Below are 23,729 nucleotides of genomic sequence, written 5' to 3' on the forward strand. Positions count from 1 at the left end.
CCCAAAAGATTTTGGAGGGTTAGTTAGGGGTTGAAACATGAAAGATGTTTATTTGGAGAGGATCCTAGCATTTTCACTTTGAAATTCAAAGTTTGAATGAGAATGTGTCATTATAATGTGAATTTTTAATTTGGTATTAGAAACATATTTTTCTATCAGAACATTGCATGATTGTATCAAGAAGAGGAAGGAGCTCGCTGTTCTTCTTTGGGGATCAGGATAAAAGTAAGTCTAGGTCCTTTCCATCAATTCGGCATGTGAGGAATGTTTGCATTTGTTATTTTTCAATCTTTGAGGTCACCAATACCCCCGTTGTTAATAGCAGACGTTGTCTCACCCTTCGGCAAATCTGGACTGCTGTAAATCTTGGCAATTCTGCACTCACCTTTCACCTCACTTTCCTCAAAGTGTCACTTGTTATTGAATCATGTATTCTAAGTTGTCCCTAATAATGACACTCCTTTTAGAACCTTTAGTCCCCCCAATGGGTTTCTTGGGGTTGCCTTGAAATGACAAAGCAGACTGGGGATGGGCCGTCATTTGGTTCGTGATAAACTCGGCATATCATATTCTTCCGTTATTTCCTGAAGCTGTGACATCATCAAAACAAATCAATATGGATATTGTTTTCTTACTCGAAATCCATTTTCCCTTGATGTTCACTTATTCGGGACAAATGTTGTGTCGATCCGCTAACTCCCCACGACTTGAGGCTCTACCCTGACACTATCAACGATTAGAAGCTTGAATACCCAGAGTTATCTCTTCGTGGAACTTGGCCGCAGCGAAATCCAGAAGTCCATTTCTTGCTCGAGACAGTAGGCTCCAGCATAGAGGCCATTATCCAAGACCGATTCTTGATCCAAACTGAACCGGTCAGCAATCAGTCGATGGGCGGTCGAGTCCAAATGTGTTTTTCGTATCCAGTTAAAAGACCTTTTCTGATCGACATGGATTCCAACCCTCGTCCCAGGAGTTTGTCCAATTCCAAACTCCCGAAAGACAAACCAAAGAGTCTGCGACAGGGGTGGGGCTGACCTAAAAAAAAAAAAGGTTTTCCTACAACAAACCTTAGTAAAAACAAAAAGATTGAACGAATCAATGGTAGTGCAAAGTAATCAATGCCCAAGGTAAGTTGTAGAAAAAAAGTATAATTCAATTCTTGTGCGGATTTTCCGGTTTCACTTTGCAGTTTGTTCTAAAGCAAATGGATAATTTCTTTTCCCTGATTCTTGCAATATAGTACTAGAACTGGTACCTGCAAGGCAGTAATGAATCCTAACCTGCTCCTTGCAATTTCAAGACAGGCTCTTTTATTTTGTCCACTTCGGCTTCACTCAGGCCCTTGATATTGCATTGCTGGATAAACGTTATTCTCCACCGTTTAGTTAGTTGGCGGTGCTCATTTTTAAGTTTGTGGCAAAATGTTAAAAGGTTTACATAGAGACTTTTAGGGTTATTAATATCGTGTTAGGTTAACTTTAAAAAAGTAGTACCGCCAACTAATCGGTGGAGAACAACGTTTACCCGCATAGCTTCTTCTTGATCATTTGCACGCCTCGAACCGTGTAAATCCCAGCCATTTTCAGTTTCTTGATGCCGGCCACATTGAACCCGTGGGCTTGGAGCAAGCCAACATCCGTGATGAAGTCGTCATTCCCGCCTTGCTCCATGGAACTCACCCCAGGTGCTCGAATTTCGAAGACTCTATGAATTGACTGCAAAACGTGTCGGCATTTTAGGTACAGATATGAGGGCTGCCGTTATTTCAGGTTGTTACGTGCTACACAATTATGAAAATATTGATGAAATTGGGGAAAAGAGTTACTTGATTGTTACTGGCAATGCAACCCACTAGATCTGTGTCAGTTACTTTTTAACTGATTGGAATTACATTGGTTTCAATTGCAATGGAAAAAAATCTCAATTCAATCTCCAAATGTGGCTATCCAACAACTTCTCGAAATCTCTAGAAGTCTGTTGGCTATCATTTCTGTCTTAAGGTAAGTTGTGAACAATTAGTGGACCCAAATTAGCTCATTTTCATGAGAATAGTCCAATAGAATGCTATGAATAAAAATTTAAAGTGCAACAGCAATTAACTGAATTGAAACATTCTTCAAGTGTAGAACAACTTCGGTTTCAAATTATTCCACAAAATTGGCATCCCTAATCCACAGATTAGACAGTTTTTAGAATTCATTGGCAGCAGCGAGTCGTTAAAATTAGTTTTAACGACTTTACCTTAATACTTTGGGTAGAGCTCTTTGAGACTTTAAGTTTGCCTTGGAAACCACCGGTTTGTCATAACAATAGCAAAAATATCTGAACATCCTCGTGAGATTTCATTTTTTGGTCTGAAATGATTAGTCTAGAAAAATGGCTATCTACGCTCACTGAAAAGATCGGTTAGACCTCAAAACGAGAGAACAGGAAATCAAGGAAATCCGAATTGTCGAACCATGGAAGAGCTCATTGAAATGTTGTTGAGGACGCCATCCAAGAAACGTGATCTATCTCGTAAGTCGTCCTTTGGCAGGCATCCCAAGATGACCTACAAGGATCCGACCAGGGATCTCAAACTAATTCAGACTCTATTTAAACCGATTCGAGTGGTGCGGAAACCTCCCATGTGGAAAGAATTTCCTCCCAAAGTCAAAAAGTCGCATACGCTACAGCAACATCCTGATCCACCAATTAAATTGCGGGCTTTCAAAAGAAGGAGACTTATTTCAGATTAGTACCCACCCCAAGTTGAACCCGTGGTGGTTTCAAAGGCCAAGCGAAAAATTTCGGATTGCTCTCTCGGTATGGAAGAAATCAAGCACTCGTATGAATGGCCTGATGAAGTGAGCGTTACTCCTTTAAGCCTCAAGCGTGTTTCAACGGAAAACTATGCTCCAAATATCATAGTCAATGACATTTTGGATGATTGCATCGAACAAGTGTGTTACCAAAGGGCCCCGATCTTAACTCCAAACCCAGCCCATGTTGATCGTTCCGTGTCAGTTGAGGTTTTGACTTCAATGCCAATGGTTGAAGAATTGAGGGACTGGGTCCATCCCAAGAGAAGATTTTCGGATCTAGATGAAGACTCAATTGCGAATGACTCTTTAATCAAAGACAGACGGGACACTGTTAACGCATTTTCTGATGCTTCCCACTGTTCTGAGAATGATCTGATGGAATGTCATTCTCCTTCAGACAGAAGGACAGATTCATCTGCTGTGTCCATTTTGTCGGATAAAGAATTGGAATTGGCTCCGTTTAAAGATACAATGTCGGAAGGCAATGAGTTCCGGGGGGAAATATCAGCATTTGGAAGAAGTTGTGAGGGCTCCTCTCTAGTTAATGGAGATAGCCGCTCGTCTGTTGAATATCCCCAAATTGAGGAAGGGTTGCTATTTAGTGATCTCGAGTCTTGCGACAGTGGAATAAAGTATTCCAAGTATTGGAGTATTGCAAAAAGTGCCCGTAAATCAGTCATGAATTGGAGGCCTAACAATTGGCCAGAAATCCTGAGTGATGAAAGTTCTTCTCGTATGAAAAATAGCATCCAATCTTCTGAAACCCAACAGAACATCATTGGTTGGGAATCATCTTGTTTGTATTTGAATTATCATTTCGAGTTAGTCAAGTTTCACGTTGTAGTTTTTGGTCTTGTAACCATATCCCTACCCCTAAATGATTCCCAACCAATTCTTTTTTTTCATAACAGCGAGCCGCCAAGTAGCTTCAACTTCAATGAGTCCCGAAGGACTTATTCAAGATCCCAGTCTCAGCGTGGAAACAACGGTAACTCCAGTGATGAGCGATCTTTGCTTCTCGACAACTCCCACCGATCAGAAACTTGGTTCGAGTCCCTGCTCGGACCAATACACGAGTCGACACCAATATACCGGCCTCAAGAATCGAGCCGTGCAATCGTGCCCGATGTTGCAAAACCAAGCAACTTCTTTCCCCAATTCTCCTCTTATCCCAATAACCCCTACATTAAAGATGAGTCCCCCACGGAGCTCTGGTCGACGTCTTCCGACACCCCCTATGATAAAGACACCATTGAGAACCGCTGCAATCCCAATCAATACCTCTCAGATGACTCCCAAAGACACATTGATGATACCATATGCTCGAACTCCAATATATCAGGAAGGCCTGGCCAAAAATCGGCGTGTTTCTCCCAAATGTCTCCCTCCAGTTCGGGATCGTCCATCCTTCATGCTCCAATATCGAGATCCCGGATTCCCAGGCTGGAACTTTCTTCCTCCAACTCTGAAACAGGTCAGTCTTGGTCAGGAACACTTAGCCAAGAGTCCTTGCACGCGAGTGATACTCCAAAAGAACCCTCGAATGACCGAAATGACCTGTTGGAACGGAGCGTTGAAGATGTTCAAGATCATGAGGGAGTAGTTGTATTCGCAAAAACCAAACGGAAATATGTGAAGATCAGTGACCTGACCAAAGTGGTATTCCCTGCCCGACGAATCCAAAGTAAGATTAAAGAGCAAAGTGGCATGAGAACAATGTTGAAAAGTGCGATATACATGGCATCTACTCTCCAATACATGGCTTCGGAAGTCCTTTTTGGGGCCCATAGGATAGCCCAATCCCGTTCAAGGTCTCTCATCAAGGCCAAAGATATCAAAAACATTTTCAGCTGGGACTCTGAACTTCGAGAACTGACCAAAGATGTCATTTTACCCACATACGCGTCCTGATGAGCACCAATAATTTAATCAACTGTTATCAATTGCAGTAAATGAATTTTTGAATCTGTTGATCGTCATGACCTTAGCTTTTCTAAAAGGAAAGTACGAGTTGTGCGATTCCTCGATGCTCATGAGATAGCACTTGGTCACCTCGGGCTCTTCAGTGTCCTTGGTAAACACAACTACACATTCCCAGCTGATTACTAACATCTCAAATAATAACGAAGATCAAGTTTACGACGACTGCAGTCTATGATGCCTACTTACAGTCAATGATAATTTAGCCAAGTAGGAAATTGGACTTTGACCATGAGCCAAGAGTTCTTTTCCGAGATCCCCAAACCGAAGGAATTTGAGGTACTAACCAAGAGAATCCAGCAGTTTTGTGAAAAACATGCCGACACGCCTCGGATTGTTTTGGTAACATCCGGAGGAACCACGGTTCCCTTGGAGAAGAACACGGTTCGATTTATTGACAACTTCAGTATCGGCACCCGCGGTTCTTCCTCTTGCGAGTACTTTTTAAGCCAACCTTGCACAGCGGTGGTTTTTCTCCATCGCGTCAACTCCTTGCGACCTTTCACCCGTCATTTCACTAATACCAATTTCTTTGAGCTTCTTGTTCCAGGTGAGTGTTGGACTGTTTTTTTAATCTCTAGTGGTTGTATTCACTCGTTCACTTGTTTCAGGAGACGATGGTCAGATTATGGTTTCCCAAGAGCACTTCCCGAAAGTCAAAAAGAACTTAGAGCGGTGGTCTCTGTGCCAAAAAGATGGATCTTTGTTAGAGGTCCCATTCACAAGTCTATCCGATTATCTTTGGATGCTTCGCGTTTGCTGCGAGGCCTTCAAGCCCTTGGGATCTAAGGTGATCATCTATTTGGCAGCTGCGGTGTCGGATTTCTACATTCCCAACTATGAAATGGCCGAGCACAAGCTTCAATCATCTGAAGGTGCTCCAGACATTCAACTCAAGATGGTTCCCAAAATGCTCAAGCCCTTGGTGCGAGATTGGGTACCCGATGCTTTTGTGGCCAGTTTCAAGCTGGAAACAGATGATGAAATACTGATTAAGAAAGCCAAAAAAGCCTTGGAGATTTATCATCATGAATTAGTTATCGCTAATCTATTGCAAACCCGGAAGGAACGTGTGGTGTTCGTCTCCAACGATGCCGAAGAGATTATCCAAGTCTCCCAAGAAGAGAGAGAAGCAGGTACTGAAATTGAAGCTAAAATCGTCGACAGGCTAATTGCACTTCATCAAAGTTTTGTCGAAAAATAAGCTTTTGGTATCATCTGCAAAAAAACAACAACAATATATTAACAAAGTCTGGAAGGAAGGTGCTGTCTTATCTCACTATCCCTGACTCATTTTCCAAATTGTTGCATGAGCCAACATGTTGATTGTTTTCAAATACACCTAAATGCGACTCGAATTTGTTTTTTGTTTCAATTCTCTCATTCATTATAGTATGGGAGCCAGAATATGTCTATTTCTGAATAGTCGCACTTCTTACTACCAGTACATATTCTTTCATCGATTTCCTTTTTGCGAGCCTTATATGCTCACCTTGCTCAACGACACAATGAAATAGCACTTAACCGTCGGTAAGGAAACCAATGAACTTGAACGATTGGGACCCTGTGCTCGATTTAAAACGAATTACTCGTGATATCTTAAAGACTTTATGCTTTTCAATACTTAGTTGGTAAAGCATTCAAAAGTGGATCGATCATGATTAATGTAGCTTCAGAAATCGTTCCAAGTGGTTCTACCATTTTTAATTGCAGAGTCAAAAAAGCTTAAGAGCTGGTTATCGTCATAAACAGGTAAATTTCTTCATTCCATTTTTAGGTGCTGCTGGAAAAGAAACGATAATCATAACAGCTAACACTAGATGTACCGCTTTGATAATACTTGCCCCCCATTCAAACAAGTCATTCCGTTTTTCCCATGCTCTATCCTTCCCCTTTCGTGCCGAGTTAGAAAGTCAAAGCATGTTATTTTTGGCGATCAAGCCAAAGCTAATCCATTAACACTTTGAACACGCCCAAAAAAAAAGCAGATCCGTCATGTTTCAAGTTGATGACTGCTTCTCATTCAATTTCTGCGCTTGTTCCACTTTTGCTCTTTGACTACATTTTCCATGAGACAATCAATCTACTGGCGCTTTGAAATCGTTCATGTCATCTCAATCAGATAATTACTCTAATAATGCTATAAATACGAGCCACTTCGAAGTGAGTGATGTCACCGAAATAATACTATCCTGATCATGCCGTCCAATTTCCCGTGGTAAAAAATTAACGAGATGGTTACAGGATCTTGTACCCCTTATTCAATTATCCCATTCCTCTCTCTCTCTCTCTCGATCTATCTACTCCTACAAAGTCTCTCAATGCTACGTAAGGAACTGAAGCCCCAACACGATGGGTTGTATGGCACATTTACTAGGCTCTCTGCCTAAGCTGGACCAACATTTGAGTGGGCGATCTTCTTCTTGTGCGCCTTTCGTGGAACTAGGCCCAGGCCCAGCCCCACCAACCTTCGTTAGGGCTCTCAGGCAACGCATATTTACACTTCATTTCCCTTCTTCTTTGGTCCTCTGAGACTAACGTATTTATTAATTTGAACAATTTGAGCAATTTGAACCTTCCTTGCATCTGTACGATAAGGTACAGCAATGTACAGCAAGGTATTGGTCAATGTCATCTGACTTTTTTTTCCCCGTTGATGAATGCTTGGTCTGTTGCCCCTCGCCCTCCCTTGAATTTGTTCAAAAGAATGCCACCTCACGATAAGCTGAGAGGTATGAAATCTTCCTCGAACGCTTCCCATTCCCCCATAGCATCGGCCAGGTTCACGTGCACTGAAACCGTCCAAAATGTTACGGACTTGGTGCACCTGCACTGAAACTCGCCAATACACTTGTTAAAACTAGAATTGTTGGCCAACACTATGCGAGTCAAGAAAACCTGGGATGGTACGATTGAGTTCCTACCACGTACCAAGCTCTGTGACGATTCTTGATGGGAGCGACGGCTTCCAGTCGGTAATAGGTGTCCGTGCCAAAAAGATACGATAATCTCATCCAAGCTTACATTTAGTTAACAAGAAAAAAACCGAATCATCAGTGGTGAATGGAGTAGAAATACAGGTACAACTTGTTCCACTCTCTGCTTCTGGCCTTGGTTATGGCATTCATTCCTGGAGAAGTGTTCCACTAGGAAAAGGAGAGAGGAAAGGGAATACCACCGCCAAAGTCAGCAGAAAGCTACGAGTCAGTAGCACTTGATCCATCCTTGTCAGAAGTTGTCCCCGAAGTTTGTTTCGTAAGTTATTTTTTGCTATTGCTTTAGTTACGGGCACAATAGTACGTTCTCATTGGGCTCTGGTTCATGATCTTTTTAAGCAAAACTGTGACAAACTTATTCTTTCCATGATTTCATTTTGCACAATGACGTGGTCATTAATGGAGGGAATGCTATCATTTTTCAGGCCTCTTGTAGGAAAAATATTCAGGTCCTGCAATTTTGCCGATAGAAAATCGATACCTTGGTATTTGGAGTGTTAAATCTTGCATGCGTCGTGTGATCTTTTTGTAATATTAGCCTTCGCCACTTCCAAGTTTGTTTGAATAATTTAATCGATTATTCATATATTTAACGCATTTTATACCTTGATTACAAGCATCAGGATATGCTAAAGAGAGAGAGAGCTTGCACCGGTATCAGCATGTCAGTAACTATACACGTGATAATGCTTGTTCACTTGTGTGAGACCTGCTAGCTCAAATTACAGTGCGTATTGTACGTCAAAGTGAAAGACGTCAGGTAAAGTCAAAATTGAAGACATGTGGGCGTCCGTTTGTTCTTTACTCATGACAACAACATGTGGAAATGACTGCCATTGATTTTTTACCTCTTCAAAATCCTCCCAAGTATACGTTCAGAGTACTAGCTTTCTTTGCATACTTGTTCGCGTTATTGAGTACTACAGTACATTATTAGAGCCCCTCGAACAAGTGTATGTTCGTGAGACTGAGCAATGAGGTGACCAAACAAATAAGTTAAGGTTCGAAAATATGTTGGTAGCGGCAAAAAATATTGTCTAAAACTTGGGTCAACCAATATAGCTAGGTTATGGCATTGCTCACCATTACAATAGAATAAGCTTTTGTTCATCTGTTTCGATACACGTGATCTTCAATGCTGTACGAGAGCGTGAGGACATTCCACGGAGAGCTGTGGGAAGATAATCCTTATCAATCAAGATAGAGCTGACCATTTTGCGATCATGAGCAGCCAAATTAATTTCTGTTCACTTTTCTGCAGAGCCTACCGCAAATGGGTTCCTGGAAACGGAAGCCCTTGTCAGTCAATTCAGACACATTTGGACCCACCTTGGTTGACTTTGGCGATTCGGGGTTGTCCATATCTTCCAGCAAGGACAATGTCAAGTTCAAGGCCTTCAGAGCTAAGCCTCTCTACCTCCCGTACAAAGAGATCATTAATTTTCAATTGGACCAAGCCACACCGATCCCTCTGACTCTGTCTGGGCACTTTTTCTCGTCCATAACAAATTTTCGACGAGGAAGTGATCGACTCCATGAGATCAATGGCTCTGAATCTGAAAGGTCGGTTCAAGAGAACAACAATTTGGATCAACTGGGACGATCACTCGGTGCGCGGTTCAAATTAGTGATCCACTACTTACAACGACAGAAGGACAACTGCAACATCTGGACTTGTAAGAAAATCGATCTCACTGGTGAAAATCAAGATGCTCTCAAGGAAGTTCACTCTCAATTGGAAAAGCGAACCCTTGATCACTTTCAAGAGCGTCCTAAACGACTCCTGATATTCATAAATCCCTACGGAGGAACTGGTAATGCTCCCATCATTTTTGAGAAGCAAGTGCGTCCAATGTTCGACCTGGTGGGCATTCAATACGATGTCATTGAAACCGAGCGAAGCTACCATGCCCATGATCTTCTGCTTGATTATCCAGATTTGGAACAGTACGACGGAGTAATTGGCGTGGGTGGGGACGGGATTTTGAATGAGATCTTCAATGGTCTCATCAAAAGTGCTGCAAGAGAAGCTGGTCTGGATGTGAATGAGCCGGCAGTGACTCTTCGGCAACCAAAAGTTCGCATTGGGATCATTCCAGCCGGTAGCACGGATTCGGTGGCTGCCAGTCTGCATGGCACGGATCATTTGGAGACAGCCATCCTTCACATCATCTTGGGGGATAAACGGGGCATGGATGTGAATAGTGTGTACTCAGACGGCCAATTGAAGAGATTTTCGATCACTATGGTTTCCTATGGGTATTTTGGTGACCTGATCCAAAGGTCAGAGAAGTACCGATGGATGGGACCACCACGTTACATTTTCTCGGGGATGCAAACACTCCTTAATAACAGGAGCTACAAAGGTACCTTGGAGATCACCATGAGTGACCCTTTAAGAAGCATGAAAGGCAATCCATCGAATCTAGATCCCTGCACGGAGCTGTGCGAGTGCCAAAACAATTTGGCTCAATTGGCCACAGCAGAGGCCGATGAGGATCTCCACATTGAAACGGTGAAAGAAGGTCAAACCCAGAAATTGATCGTCAATGGGGAGTTCATGGTGGTCACTGGCGCATGCATTGCCTGTTGTTGTCGTCATACCCCCAAGGGCGTGTCACCAGGGGCTCATCACGGGGATGGGAACACAGATCTCATCTTGGTGAAAAAGACATCGAGGATCAATCAGTGGCGCTATTTGATCCGGACGTCGCTTCTTCACGCCAGTCCGTTTGATCTTCACTATGTAGAAGCTTTTAGGGCCAAGGAGTTCAAATTCACCCTCGAGAACAGCGCCCAAGATGGGAAAACGGGATTGATACGGACTCACAGTAGCGTTTGGAACTGTGACGGAGAAATACTCGAGCACCCAAATATCCATGTGAAAGTCAATCGAAAGCTTATTTCGGTGTTTGGGCGAGGATCTGGTCCAAAGTCCAAACCGAAGGCTTTATAAATAAAGACGTATTGGTTTTGCTAAGAAATCGTCACCCACAGGCCCACCTTTAAAGATATGGAGAATAGGTAGGGGCTCAACCTACAATCAGAACCAATGTCTTTTTTGTCGTATGTTGTCATGAGATCACTGTGATATGATAAAGAATATATTGAATAAATTTCTAGCATTTAAATACTCGAGTGACTCATTTTACTGACATTTCAAAAAGTTGTAGTTCACGATCACAAACAATCAAAGTTGAACTTTAGATAGGGAGAAGAGGTAACTGCACATATCGGGAGGCTGCAAATAAGCGTCTGATGAATTATCAGACAGATAGATTGGTAATTAACCCTTAAATCGGCAAATAATATGAAAGGATTAAAAGTTATTAAACAAAACATATATAATTACACTAAAGGTTATAGATATATGGTCCATCTAAGTCTTTCTGGAATAGTTACGAGTTTGTTTAAGATAATGCTTAAATAGTTTAATATTTTTATACAATTTCACAAACTTACCCCTACGAAAATCCTTCACATCCATACATTTTCAGGGATGGAGGCAAAGACTAGCCGTCTATGAGGGAGGCAGGTAATCGTAATAAGGAATGTATTACACACACATTTTTTGAGAGAAAAACCAAAGCTATTTGCAAGGGCTTACTTTTTTATTTACGGTCTGCTTGAACAAGCTAGTCAAGGAAAAACGGTCCCAGATTGCTGAAAAAAGCTTGTGTTGACATAAACACTATTTACATTACTTGTGCGACAATCAACTGACACAAACAAGAAATACATGAGGATCATTCGGCATCACAGGGTTTACTTTGCTCATAAAATGCATGATTGCGGGTTCCGTCGGCCAGAATTAAACCCTCATTGTGCAAAGTGACGGCCATACTTGCTGACACATTTTTATTGTCACATTGGGTTTTTGAACGAACTTTTCTTTATGCCATTATACTTAGCTTTGACCAAAATCAGACGTGAAAGTATAGGCTTGGTGATCTAAGACGCCTAGAAATACTTTTGAGCGCAACATGATTCACAAGCTTGGACGATATACCAAACTTTTGCTCACTTTTAAGTATGGCAAAAATTCAAAAAAGGACCTAAAACATTATTTGCCTGTTTTCTGAACGTCAGATAATCAAAACAGTTCTTGAAAAATCATATTATAAGTCAAATTAAAATAATGATGAGTAAATTAAGTATCCTCAATGTGAGAAAATACAAAAAGAAGTAATTGCGCAGATAACACATATGAATTTAAGAGCAAAGGGTAATAATATCCTTCTTCAAATATGTCATTGAACTAGCAGCAGCAACAACCAAAACATGAACTTCAATGGGTGCGTTCATGACATGGTCAGAAAGAAGGATCTCGCTGAAATAAAAAATCTAACATGAGTGTAGCAAGTTCTGGTGTGCTTTTATTAATTATTTGCTTTTTCCAGTGTTTTGCACCTTTTTTTTCATTTTAATGTTTTTCGCAAATAATCTCATGTCAATTTTTGATAAAAAAGAAGTGAAAAGTCTAGCATTTTAGATGGTTTCAATGTAGTGAACCACACAAACTTGTCCTCTACTAAATTTGGATTAATAATTCATCTTTTCAGCACCTAGTAGTGGTACATTTTGTTGGTCGAAGTCTCGGTAGAGAAAAAAAGACCAAATTGGCAGAGATTTGTAATCAGTTTTTTTTGTTTGGTTTTTCAAGGGCTTTTCTAACCGCTACAAAGAATGTAATCTCTAGTACTATTAAAATGAAAGGTTATAATTCGTCTATTTATTACCTTTCAATCTTTTCACAATAGTTGGTCTACCAACGAATTTTAGTTGGTAGACTGAGCTAGTCCTTGAAAGTAGGGTTGATCTGGAATGCTATCTGAAAAAGTTTTGAAGTCTGACTTGAAAGATGCTCCCGAATCAATAAGGCCTACGTATTCACTATGAATATTAGAAGGAAGCAAATCAAACAATGAAGAAACCCAAGAAAGAAGAGAAGTGGACTCCATTGTTTGAACTAGCCTGGATTCTTGAGGGCTTGAAGGTGCTCTCAATACGCACATTAAGCCTCTACGGTCACTAGAATTGACCCTAAATCCTGGGTTGGGACAAAGCTCTTGGATGCTTTTGAAGACGTACAGTATCAGATACCTTTTGTACCTTTAACCTTTTGCAAACCTGCTGAACTCATTGGAGGCCAAATGGGTGAAGCATATTCAAGATGTTGCTGAACAATCGACTTCTACAAAGTTAGTTGTATTCAGAGACCCAGTGTTGCTTATCACAGTCAACTACTTAATATTCAATTGACCTTACTGTGTTTGATTATAACTTAGAAGGAACAAGCACATAGTCTGCTGGATAGAATAAATGGTTTTCTTCTATAATGAATAGACTATGTACATAATGTAACGCTGAGTCAGTTCTGAATCGGCTTGATAGGCTTTATTATAAGCTTTTAAATTAGAATTCAGAAATTATAATTTTAATCTAACTTACAAGTCTATGGCTTAATACAGAGACCCAGCTTAATCTACATCTAGTTACGTGTTTCTCAAAAGATGAAGTCATGGAGCCAGAGGGTTGATTGCTTGTTTGATTGCTTTGATTGAAATAGAATTCAGTGGCCTTACGTCACAAAATATTACCAAAATGTAAGCAATGTCTGTCATTGGTTGAAAGTAGATGAAAGTGCGGGTAAGCAAAGTCAAAGGAGTGAGCAATCCCTGTCACAGTGAAAAGGCGGGAAATTCAAACAGAACGGAAATCGTCATTTTCAGGTTCAAAGTCTCAGATGTTCTAGTCAATAACTTTGTCCAAAAATGTTCCTACAATACGACATTTTTGTAGCCGTTTCAGATTCAATCACAATTAGAATCCTTTTTCCATCATACTCTGGGCTAAAAGAAACAAACGTTCAGACCAGTATATAACTTTCAAGCTAATGTCGGCAAATTCCCTATATACTGTTAACTTGATCATTGCCCAAATGCAAAAAAAAACTCCAAATTACCCGCATGCTAGATTTCAAAAGAGATTGTTGCTTCTTTCATTTGATGATCATTTATCAATCAAAATTGAGTGACTATGATAAATGCAAAAAAGAATATTTCACCTAATATGACTTCACTAAAGAATTGGCCAAAACCAAAATTAATAATAATAAAAAATAATAATAATCTTTTATTGCGACTCTTGGTCATGGCATATCGTAAAAATAACTTCATTAGCCACCCTTGAAAATTGATGAATTTTCGAAGCTGCCGAGCCTTAATTATGGTGGATGCCTCGGATGCCTCCAGTGGTTCGGATTAAGTAAGTTTTCTGTCCCTAGAAATAATTACTGATGGGAAAAGGGCAAGTAGCAAGTCATCACAGACACCCAAGCTCTACTTGTTTACAAGCAAAGCTTGGCCAAGTATTAGGACTTGGGCAAGCTTAACCCAAGCCGAGATCCGTTACTAAAGTAGAGGGCCCATACAGTTAGCTCAGGAAAACCGCAAAATGTTGATTTTTTTGTTCGTAGTTTAAGTCAGATTGCCCGAAACAAACCGAGCATCAAACCAAAGCCACTTTACAGCACCACTCTTGGTTCGCATCACTGCTGGTACTGTAAAAGTTGATTGAATTTGCCCTGATATAAAATTTCTTGCGTAAGTTTGGCCATACCATTTTCCGCTCAAGTGTCTGTGTACAAACCCCACAAACCCAAGTTGAGGCAAGTTCCTACTTGGGCAAGATAAGCACCGTGCTACTTACCCTGTCGGTGCTTGTTTCACATCAGTAGAAATAATCCCAGCCCCACTCAATCCCATGTGCCGGACAATTTAACCATCTTTTCAATAGTGATTAAAACTGAGGTTTTGTGAGCTCACTGAGGTAAATGCAGATGAGGAATACCTTATCTTCTACCGTAATACTCCAATCCCCTGTTTAATCTTTGATTGCCCCATCAGCTGTACAAGGAAAGACCTCATTTCCCCAAGGCTATTAGATACAGTTCTTGCACTCTCAATAAAAGAATTTTGAAAAAGGAAATATTAAGATTGAGTGGCTTTGGAGTAGGATCAGAAATATCTTGGTGGTTTGTATGCATAAACTGATGAAGAGATTACATTAATTTCATTCACTTCAATAGCTTTGTTGAGGTATAGAAGGTACAATAAAGTAGAATAAGATATAGCAGTTTTATACCTGCCATCAATTTGGTTCTCTGTCTATGGGTGTGGCTAGCGTCTATAGATTGCTACTGAAAAAGGTCAGCCAAGAGATTCAAACCATTGACCTCTCCTACTCTAGGAAACTGCTCAAACCACTACCCCACATCTCCTCCCTGATTGTGGCTGGTCTTTATCAAAATGTTGTTTAATTCTATTTAAACCATGTGAAATCAACTGTGGTAGCTAATTACTCATTTGTGGCACTGATTTCAAGGATTGTGAGTTTAAATATCTCTCGGCAGTTTTTTACCTAATGATATGTTACCTTAACAATTGACTATCCCTGCATTTGAGCCTGTGGGGCAGAGGCCCTTGCAACCAATAACTTAACTCTGCAAAACATCAGGGCAGATGAAAAACAAATATGCTGAGTTTTTAATTAAAGCTGTGTGTCAAAACTGTGCCAGATTTACACCTGTAAAAATAAAAATAAAACATTGGTCTATAAAAAATAGTCGTCGATTTTGATTAAAGTTTTCAATTTAACAAATGATTCAAAAGTGCAAAAGTTAAAACTGACCTTAATCCTTTATAAGGTGAAGAAAAGAAAATTTCTTATCGCACTTCATCAAGAAAAGAATGGTCAACACATGTCCTCCCACTCATCAGTCTCAGTGTGTTTGTTTGTTGATTTTGTTGATTAAAATGTTACAATCTCATTTAGAAATTTCTCTTTCACGTTATTCAAACTGAGCAATTTAGTAGAATAATGCCTACTTTCTTCCCTGGAAATCCCCCATCTTTTGCTTTCAGTCCTCAGTTTATCTATGTATCTATGAGCAAAGTCCTTCCTGGCAGTCGGACTGATGATGGCATCACACGCAACCTCGGAGTAATCTCTCTCTTGGAAAAAGCACTAATTCAAGTTCAGCTGAATCTCCCAAACAAAACATCCTCGATCAACGAACAACGAACACGGCAAGCGAAAATACCGAGAGAGCCCGTGATCCTCCAAAGGAATAATCCAGGTCAACCTCTTGTCCTCCTTGACGTTCTCGCCGTTGATCGCCACGATCTCCCTTCCTTCGAAGATGCGGGATTTCCCTCTGGGACTGCGGGAGGTAATCCCCGACCAGACCGTGCCGGAAAAATCCGCCCGCGAACTCATGACCATCAACTCTGGTAATTCATACTAAGCTATGCCGGATGTCGCGAACTAATTTGCGGCCTTGTTTTATGTTGAGACTGTGATAAAAATTTCACGGTTTTAGCGGTTTTTCGCAGATTTATGAGATTTTGAAGTAACTGGCTTAAAATGGGTTAAATGGAAATATTATTTAGCCTACCATGATTACTTGGACCCAAATTGCACAATATGGCTTCGTAAAATGAACGCTCTTTTCGGGGTTTGAAACCAATATTGATCAACATCTAGGGCAATATGCATAAGCAACCAAAATCTAAATAAAGATAGAGTCTCCAAAGCTATGCGGGAAAAATCTGGCCCTAGAATTACTTATTACTGTAGCCAAAAATTGCATCACGTTGATTTGCCTCGGTAAATGGGTCAAACCGGGCTGCCTTTTTTTGACGCCTTTTAGTCACTGTTTTGGTGATTTTTCGCAGTCTCATTTTAACTATTTGTTTTAGGGGGTACGGCCAGTACTTTGCAGGAGATCACCTTAGCCGATGGATCAGGCGGGTTTACGTACGTGGATGATGGTCGACCGTGGACCAAGAATCGCTTTGTGACTTGGCGCACATGGCAAGATCAGATCGAATTGAAGGAGTCTTCATTAGATTGGGTCTTGCAAGGGCCACGGGTCAAGTATCGGTTCCAGGACACGCCTATTCTTTCCGGGGGCGTGACCGTGCATGAGACCTTTCATTCGGTGGTGATTCTAATCCCAACCGTCAGCTCGGTCCATAAATTGATATTTCCGCACCCGAATCGGATCATGAAACAGAATGAGCATCTACTGCAGCATCATAGAAATCCGGGATTTGAAGGCATTCCCTCCATCTTTGCCGAGGCCACGCCCAATGTGGCAAAAGAGCACTCTCATGTGATCCAAAACACAGGCACAAGTAAGGATACAATAGATCATTCCTGATTTCCGCACCCATACAAGGTTATTAATGTCCATCCATGTTTTGGTGTTTTAGCGCCCATGCCGCATTTGGCCGCTTCACATCTGACCCAAAACGATGAGGCCATATTTGCTTTGGCTAATTCCGTGGGCCATATTTTGGTGGTGAAATTCAGCAATGTCAAGGGCATGGTCACGGTCAACCCGTTGAAATCGGGATCGTATTTGGGCCGACTTTGGGGTAATTTGGGTGGGATGCTGACTTCCCATCGGTCGGGCAGTGAAGTCTCGGAGAGTGTGGTCAGTTTGGCCGTCCATCCGTTGTACAATGATGTCTACATCTTTGGCCTGTGCAAAGACCACAAGATTCGCATGTGGTCGTCCAGTAAGTTTTCACCTTTGTATCATTGACCCGTAGATCCAACAGATCATTCGATTGCATTGCTTTCAATCAATAGGTTCTTTGGATTGTGTCATGGTCGAAGATGTCCTGGCGTACTCGGCCACTGATCCCAATCAAGTTCAGCAAGGTTCACAAACGCATTTTATGCGCAAAGTAGTGGATGTGACGAGTCGCCGATTTGCTTTGGCCTTGTTTCTCTCCTTCGCTCATCATTCCCAATTCTGCATCATCCGTCCTCAAATGGTGGACGGACAATTTCAATTGGATCATTTGGCCACGATTCACGCCCCAGAGTTGGACTTGGTGGACTTTCAAGTGTCCTCTTCCCATCTATGGGCTTTGTGGACCAATCAGGAAGGCGAACCCGTGCTCAAGTACACGACCTTCAGCTCCAAGACCTCCGATACCACCACCGGATGGAACAATGTGGTGTTTGAGAATGACTTGGATCCGGATTTCGCTTCCCTGAGCCCAAATGTTGACCCCCGGCAAGCCCATCTCTCCCAACTTTTCTACCCGGGGCGGTTTTCTATCCAAACTCTGGCCAAGACCGTGAGTATCTATCGGCGTTCGTTAGATATCACTTCGATCCCCGAGGATCAATGGACCATGGAACGATTGCGAGAAGAAGTCTGTCAGGCCGTGGAAATCGAAATCCAAAATCAGGTCACCGAGTACGAGATCTCGGATGAGGAATACGTGGAGATTGCTCACTCTGCTTGGAATCGTTTCTATTCGTGTGCCGTTCAATACCACCAAGCCGGTGTCAAACCCATGGGACTAATTTGTGATCCTGGTTCGGGATTGATCACAATTATCAAGAAGGTCGGAATCAGTTTCATTCGTCCCTTGGACGCATTGGAGCATTTGGTTTTGAGTGGGGAATCCAATGGACTTCGGGGACCTGAGATCTTTTCTGAAACGCCCATGTTGTGCGAGGATCCGGCTCTTGCTCAAGACGTGATCCACCTGATGAAAGCTATTACATTGGTGGATTCCTGGATTCCACCCCGGTATATTGATGAATTTGCATTCTCACTCTCACGACTGGGCAGTCCAGATCAGACGGCCAAACGGATTGTTCAGGCCATTTTGAATCATCAAGAGCATGAGGATTCCGCCTCCATGGACGATGATGAGCAGAATCTCCAAATTCAATCCCAAATCAATTTCACCCAAGAGCTCTCCACTCGACTTCAACAAGTTGGGGATGTGGCCAAAGCTTTGGAAGTTCTTCTCGCGATCCTGGAATTGGATCGAGGCATCGTGGCCCACCGGGCTGAACATCCAGATTACGACGAAGATGCTAATCGCTCTCGCTCACAATCTGATCCGACGAAACGCGTTTTCGCATCGCCCCTCGGGATTTGCGTCTTGGCCGAGTCCCTCAAACAAATGGCCCGAACTCGTTTCGAACTCACTCGAAATCTGATCGTGCTCCAACAGCTGATGCTGGAATGCGGCATGTCGGATTCGATTTCGGTGAACACGGCCGAGAAGATCCATTCCACCTTTCTTCCCCGATCCGTAGTCATGGCCCACAGTTATCATGTGTTGGTTTGGCTTACGGAGACCGTAGCCACTGAGCCCCAGCCTTCCTCACTGTAAGTATTTTCAAGTATTTTGTGTCCTCTCAAATGCCGTCGTTCCTATATATTAGTTCAGCTACAGTGTATTTGTTTTTAGCTTAATGTTAGGCCTTGAAAGTGCTGAATTTGAGACATGACCTCAATAAAAGTCTGCTAGGAATCAAGTATAACATTTACCAAGAGGGCGTTAATTCCAAAATCATTCTCTTGGCAATTAAGGGTTATGTTATTAATCGCTTGTTCCATCTAAAAAGTACATTTCTATGATAATATATTGTATTTTACGTGCAGGGAACAAGGCCTTCGTCAAATGGCCGTACTCAGGATATCCGATCATTCCAACTCGAATACGCAGGCCATTGCGGAGCTCACCCGTAGCTCCAAACGCCATTTGCCGCTCTCCGAGTTGTTCCTGCGCGGTGTTGGAGGAGTGCGAGCCCGCGCGTTGCTCACCAGTGACTCGGACCTGACCGCAGCTTGGCACTCGGTGCTCATGCCTTTGGTGAATATCTCAGCTCAGTTGCTTTGGCCGCGGTGTGTGGTTCCACTCTTCCAGGAATTTCTCCTTACTGCATGCCAACACATGCAAATTCAGGTAGATCTTGATATTTGGACATGATAAATTATTAAACATGTGCTAACTAGTGTGACTTTACTTTCTTTCCCTTTATTCCTGGCAGGAATACGTGAGACTCTTGAGCACCTGGTGTGATTGGCATTGCCATTCTCGTCAGTTTTTGCTGGGTTCGGCTTTATTGAACATGGGCGAGGCGGAGAAGGCTGCTGATTGGATGATTCAAGCCGCTGAAGGCGTTCATTCCGACTCATTTTTAGTGGACTTGCTGTTCAGCTCGGACTCGGATATCCAACCTGAAAGATTGTCCGTGCTCTACTACTTAAAGGTCATCGAGCTTTTTGAGCAATTTGGTTACTATGACTTTGTCATTGAACTGGCCAAAACGGCCATTGACGTCAGTGATCCAGAGGATCCGAATCGGGTATTACAATTTAGTTTGTATTGACTGCGACTGGCATACATTTGAAATTGTTTACGCTTCGTTCTAGACCACTCTTTGCTACATCTTGTTCAACCATCACTTGAAACTGGGTCATAATGACGAAGCGTATGATGCCATGATCGTAAACCCGGATCAATCTCGACGAAAGGACTCGCTCCGTCAGTTTGTTGTGACTTTGTTTGAGCGACGGCAATTGCGGCGATTGGCTTCGTATCCCTACATTGATATGTTTGAGGACCTGGAGCATATTATTGAATCGCGAGCCAGATCAGTGGATTTGGGTGTCAACAACTATTACGATTTCCTCTACTCATTCCATGTCATGAAAGAGAACTATCGTAAAGGTAAGTCGATCATCTGTTTGAAATGAAACAAATTAATCTGGATAACTAGTGTTTATTTGTAAGTTTCGACAGTCTTGTTCATTTGAGACGGTTCTTAAAAAGAGAGCTATCGAGTCTTGTTCGGAAGAAAGTAACAAGTTAGGAAATTAGTAAAAAAACATAGCTAGAGTCTGGCAGAAGTAAAACGTGTGAATGCAATATCGCAACGAATTGCAAACATTATCAACAGTAAATTTCCGAATAGCCTCATTTACGGCTATTGTCTTCAAATCCGCCATATCATATTTGTCCGCAGCCAAGATGAGTTTGGCCGCCAGCCCTTCATAATCTTTGATGTCATCGGTTTTAACAGATTCGAGCATTATCTTCAGTGCCGTCAAATCCACATCCTCAATGATCACTTCATTGAAAGTCGTCTCTTTGTCGACGTGCGAGAACATGGCGTTAAAAACCTCCGAGCAAGCCGCCAACATGTGTTTGTGACAGGGAAGTCGAGTTTCACCGCTCACAGATACATATCAGATACATATCCGGATAGATATCTGAAGACAAGCGCTGATTCTACCCATGTTTGGGATCTATAGGAGCTGTCGAACTGAGCTCGGTCCCTCAATTAAACTCGACCGAACAACGAACCGCCAAGGATTTATGCAAAAATTGGTTCGGATCCTTATTGAATTCCTTCATATTCAATACATAATAGGGTAATTCATCCGATAACCCGGCGTACTTTTTATGAAGTTCATAGGGCTCGTGCAGGACTTTGTTGCGATTATCAATAAGCCAAAACTGATATTTAACTGGGAATCCGGGTCGGTCTTCGCCCACTGTAGGCAAGGTCAATTCACAATAACGGGGTAGCAGAGAGAGGTACATGGCCACATATTTGTCTTTGTCTTTGTTTGAAGTGTGCCAATCTTTGACAAAAAGTCTTCGATGGTAAAGGTATGCGAACTTCGCGTTACCAAGGACCTGATGCGGCTGGTCCACTCACCACGGGTCATTGGTCTTTGGCTTATCTTGTTTCCGCTCCTGCTTGGTGTTCGGTCTGATCCCTGAAATGAGGATGTGGTATCCGTCGGCTTTGGTTTGATAATGTGGTGTTTACTAGAGTCTTAGGACTCGAGACTTTTACCAAATGAACCGAAATTTGCCCGACTTGTGAATCATGAAATCCTATGAAATATGTCAAAATGACATTGGCAATTGGATCTCGATATTTGCATACGACTCATGCGTCATTAAACGACTGTTTAGGTGTGTTTTGTGAGACTCGATTTCGTTCATCATAATTTCAATTGACATTCTTCCCACCCGTTAGATCAATCGACTTATGAATGATCTGCCTTTCGAGCCATCCCATGCCTATTTTGAAATGACTCTTACAAATCCATCAAATTGTTACACACTTGATCGTTCCTCTCGGGCCAATCTTTGTGTGTTCTTTAGGGTTGCCAGATTTTATGGTTAAAATTTAATCGATTATGCCAGAGTGCCAACTTCCGTTAACACTTCAAATTACTTGAAGTATGAGTTATTTCTTCGGTTGAAATAAGTATACGTTTTATATTTAAGTGAGAACGTGTCAATTTGGCCTTGTGATAGCGTTTTCTATGACACGTTCTGTGTGTTTAAGGTGGTTTCATCGTAATCTAGCAGTTCTAAGATTAGTTTTCAGTTCTATAGTACATGCACTTTACTTTAGTTTTTAGAACTTCTTTCAGATATTTCTAATATTATCATTTTATTAGATTAAGAGTCGTAGCTCAACCAAACAATTGATGACTGAGATATATCTCTTTATTCTTCTAGCTGCCGTCGTTATGTACGAATGTGGAATGCGATTGGGCACAGAAATGTTCAATTTGGAAGGATTAAAGCGACAAGCCCAGGCCTACTTGGCCTGCCTAAATTGTCTCAAGCTTGTAAGCTATTGATAGTATTTCCCCAACATAACAATCCTTCATGCTATGGTGTTGATTTTTTATATCAGGTACATCCGGACAATGCGTGGATTGTCAAACCTATTCCCCACTCTAAACGGGAACGACCCACCAACCACTTCCATCCTGCCACAAGTCCCAAACACTCTCACGATGGAGAAGAGATTCAATTTGCCTCTTCTTCGCTTTACGACTTGAAAATCGACGTTCTCGAAATCACGGACATCGAAAGAGAGTTCGAATTGGTATGTGCCCGATTGAAATTGGTGTCCAAAAACGCCAAAGACCCTATTACTGCCTCTTTACCGACGGGACCCGGACTATCTGCTCAAGAAACTGTGTCCTTATTGGTGAACGCTCATCTATACGAGGACGCCATTCACATCTCAAAAATCTTTGACTTAGAAAGGGCCCCCATTGTAGAAGGGTTAGCTTCACGTTGTGTCACATTGGCCCGTGCCAAGGCCACGGAGAGGGATGCGGCTTGGGATTGGTTGTCAGAAAACAACCAAGCCAGTGCGGATTTACGGAGTGGTTCTGCCGTTGAAGCGGCGTGGAAATTACTCCAGAACATTCTTCTCCGCTTGGAGGTCAAGGGACAAAGTTCCCTGTTCAAGGCTGTGGTTAAGCGAATCTTCACCCATGGAGCTACGCTACCAGCTTGGCTCATTCACGAGTACAAAGAGGTACGTTTGGTATGGAAGTAACTTTTCTAAGTCCCTGATTAGAAACCCACTAATCATTGAAAGTTGTTCAAGTTTCAAGGAAACAAGAGTTCGCGCTACTGTACTATCTATATTTTTTGACGATTTGAAAGGTGGCGGGAGATCCCAGCCCTTTCAGATTTACCCACTGTATTGGGTTGAGCGTTAATATACTATCGATTTTAACATTATCTGCAGAGGAATCCGTCCGAGCTCATTCGCCTCTATCATGTCCACGGGTATCTGGAAAATGCGGCCAATATGGCCTTGGAATTGATCTCAGCTGTTTTGGGCGTGGGTAAAGAATATTTCGGCCTCAAAGAGTGTCTTAACGCGAATGGAGCGCCAGTTTGGCTTCCGTATGATATACTGGACCAGCTTTTATTGGAACTTCAAGAGTATTCATCTGAGGATGTCGTTTACAAAAAGGTGAGTGAGATTCTGAAATTTTTGTTCGGCTAAGAGTTTCGTATAAATCTGTATCAATTATTTTAGTTGCTGAGTGATCTCACCCAAAAATTGGACGGCTACTTTGTAACGGTGCAACGAGTCAATGACGACATGATGGCCATGAAAATGCCTTCTTCGACACAATTGTATTGATAACTTGATGAAATAAAAAATGGACACCTTACATGAAATTCTTTGGCGACTGACAGGCATCTCGTTTTCATATAATGGCAGCTATTCCGTTTGTTTCACTTGTTTCGACTAAAAGTAGGCTCGTCTCATTCTTTAGGCT

The 23,729-nt window shown here is 42.0% G+C and overlaps 4 protein-coding genes and 1 long non-coding RNA gene across 12 annotated transcripts; 3 read left to right on the forward strand and 2 right to left on the reverse strand.

The window, feature by feature from the left end:
* Positions 1-13: 13 nt before the first annotated feature.
* Positions 14-1,755, reverse strand: LOC131877094 (uncharacterized). The gene is made up of 2 exons (XM_059222664.1): positions 1,528-1,755; positions 14-1,038 (listed from the first exon to the last, which is right to left on the reverse strand). Exons 1-2 carry the CDS (start codon positions 1,671-1,673, stop codon positions 759-761), a joined length of 426 nt encoding a protein of 141 aa, XP_059078647.1. The 5' UTR covers positions 1,674-1,755; the 3' UTR covers positions 14-758.
* Positions 1,756-2,378: 623 nt separating this feature from the next.
* LOC131877088 (uncharacterized) lies at positions 2,379-6,145 on the forward strand. Of its 8 annotated transcripts, none has more exons than XM_059222657.1 (3): positions 2,379-2,520; positions 3,719-5,337; positions 5,399-6,145. In XM_059222657.1, exons 2-3 carry the CDS (start codon positions 5,019-5,021, stop codon positions 5,989-5,991), a joined length of 912 nt encoding a protein of 303 aa, XP_059078640.1. In that variant the 5' UTR covers positions 2,379-2,520; positions 3,719-5,018; the 3' UTR covers positions 5,992-6,145. The 8 variants fall into 8 exon arrangements, with proteins under 8 accessions (XP_059078640.1, XP_059078638.1, XP_059078633.1 ...); XM_059222655.1 differs by having other exon boundaries at positions 2,396-3,588; XM_059222650.1 differs by lacking the exon at positions 5,399-6,145 and having other exon boundaries at positions 2,398-3,628; positions 3,719-4,778.
* Positions 6,146-7,999: 1,854 nt separating this feature from the next.
* Positions 8,000-10,914, forward strand: LOC131877089 (ceramide kinase-like). Its single transcript, XM_059222658.1, has 2 exons — positions 8,000-8,042; positions 9,047-10,914. Exon 2 carries the CDS (start codon positions 9,057-9,059, stop codon positions 10,737-10,739), a length of 1,683 nt encoding a protein of 560 aa, XP_059078641.1. The 5' UTR covers positions 8,000-8,042; positions 9,047-9,056; the 3' UTR covers positions 10,740-10,914.
* Positions 10,915-15,812: 4,898 nt separating this feature from the next.
* Positions 15,813-23,621, forward strand: LOC131877264 (nuclear pore complex protein Nup160-like). Its single transcript, XM_059222888.1, has 11 exons — positions 15,813-16,077; positions 16,546-16,983; positions 17,062-17,370; positions 17,444-18,992; positions 19,269-19,572; positions 19,658-19,975; positions 20,043-20,340; positions 22,153-22,265; positions 22,334-22,969; positions 23,186-23,416; positions 23,483-23,621. The coding sequence occupies exons 1-11, from the start codon at positions 15,987-15,989 to the stop codon at positions 23,588-23,590; spliced, it is 4,395 nt and encodes a 1,464-aa protein (XP_059078871.1). The 5' UTR covers positions 15,813-15,986; the 3' UTR covers positions 23,591-23,621.
* On the reverse strand, positions 20,377-21,791 carry LOC131877270 (uncharacterized). The gene is made up of 2 exons (XR_009372860.1): positions 21,476-21,791; positions 20,377-21,395 (listed from the first exon to the last, which is right to left on the reverse strand). It is a non-coding gene; the product is annotated as an uncharacterized LOC131877270 (long non-coding RNA).
* Positions 23,622-23,729: the final 108 nt, after the last annotated feature.

This window comes from Tigriopus californicus, chromosome 2, assembly GCF_007210705.1.
Source record: "Tigriopus californicus strain San Diego chromosome 2, Tcal_SD_v2.1, whole genome shotgun sequence".
Lineage (NCBI taxonomy): Eukaryota > Metazoa > Arthropoda > Copepoda > Harpacticoida > Harpacticidae > Tigriopus > Tigriopus californicus.

Excerpts from the sequence above, each read along its gene's own strand:
- LOC131877094 (XM_059222664.1), bottom strand. The coding sequence starts at position 1,673 with ATGGAGCAAGGCGGGAATGACGACTTCATCACGGATGTTGGCTTGCTC. Across the intron at positions 1,039-1,527 it reads ATCAAGAAGAAGCTATGCGG|GTCAGCCCCACCCCTGTCGC; the intron begins GTAAACGTTGTT and ends TTTTTTTTTTAG.
- LOC131877088 (XM_059222650.1), top strand. The coding sequence starts at position 2,811 with ATGGAAGAAATCAAGCACTCGTATGAATGGCCTGATGAAGTGAGCGTT. Across the intron at positions 3,629-3,718 it reads TATTTGAATTATCATTTCGA|CGAGCCGCCAAGTAGCTTCA; the intron begins GTTAGTCAAGTT and ends TTTTCATAACAG.
- LOC131877089 (XM_059222658.1), top strand. The coding sequence starts at position 9,057 with ATGGGTTCCTGGAAACGGAAGCCCTTGTCAGTCAATTCAGACACATTT.
- LOC131877264 (XM_059222888.1), top strand. The coding sequence starts at position 15,987 with ATGCGGGATTTCCCTCTGGGACTGCGGGAGGTAATCCCCGACCAGACC. Across the intron at positions 16,984-17,061 it reads GATCCAAAACACAGGCACAA|CGCCCATGCCGCATTTGGCC; the intron begins GTAAGGATACAA and ends TTGGTGTTTTAG. Across the intron at positions 19,976-20,042 it reads ATCCAGAGGATCCGAATCGG|ACCACTCTTTGCTACATCTT; the intron begins GTATTACAATTT and ends GCTTCGTTCTAG.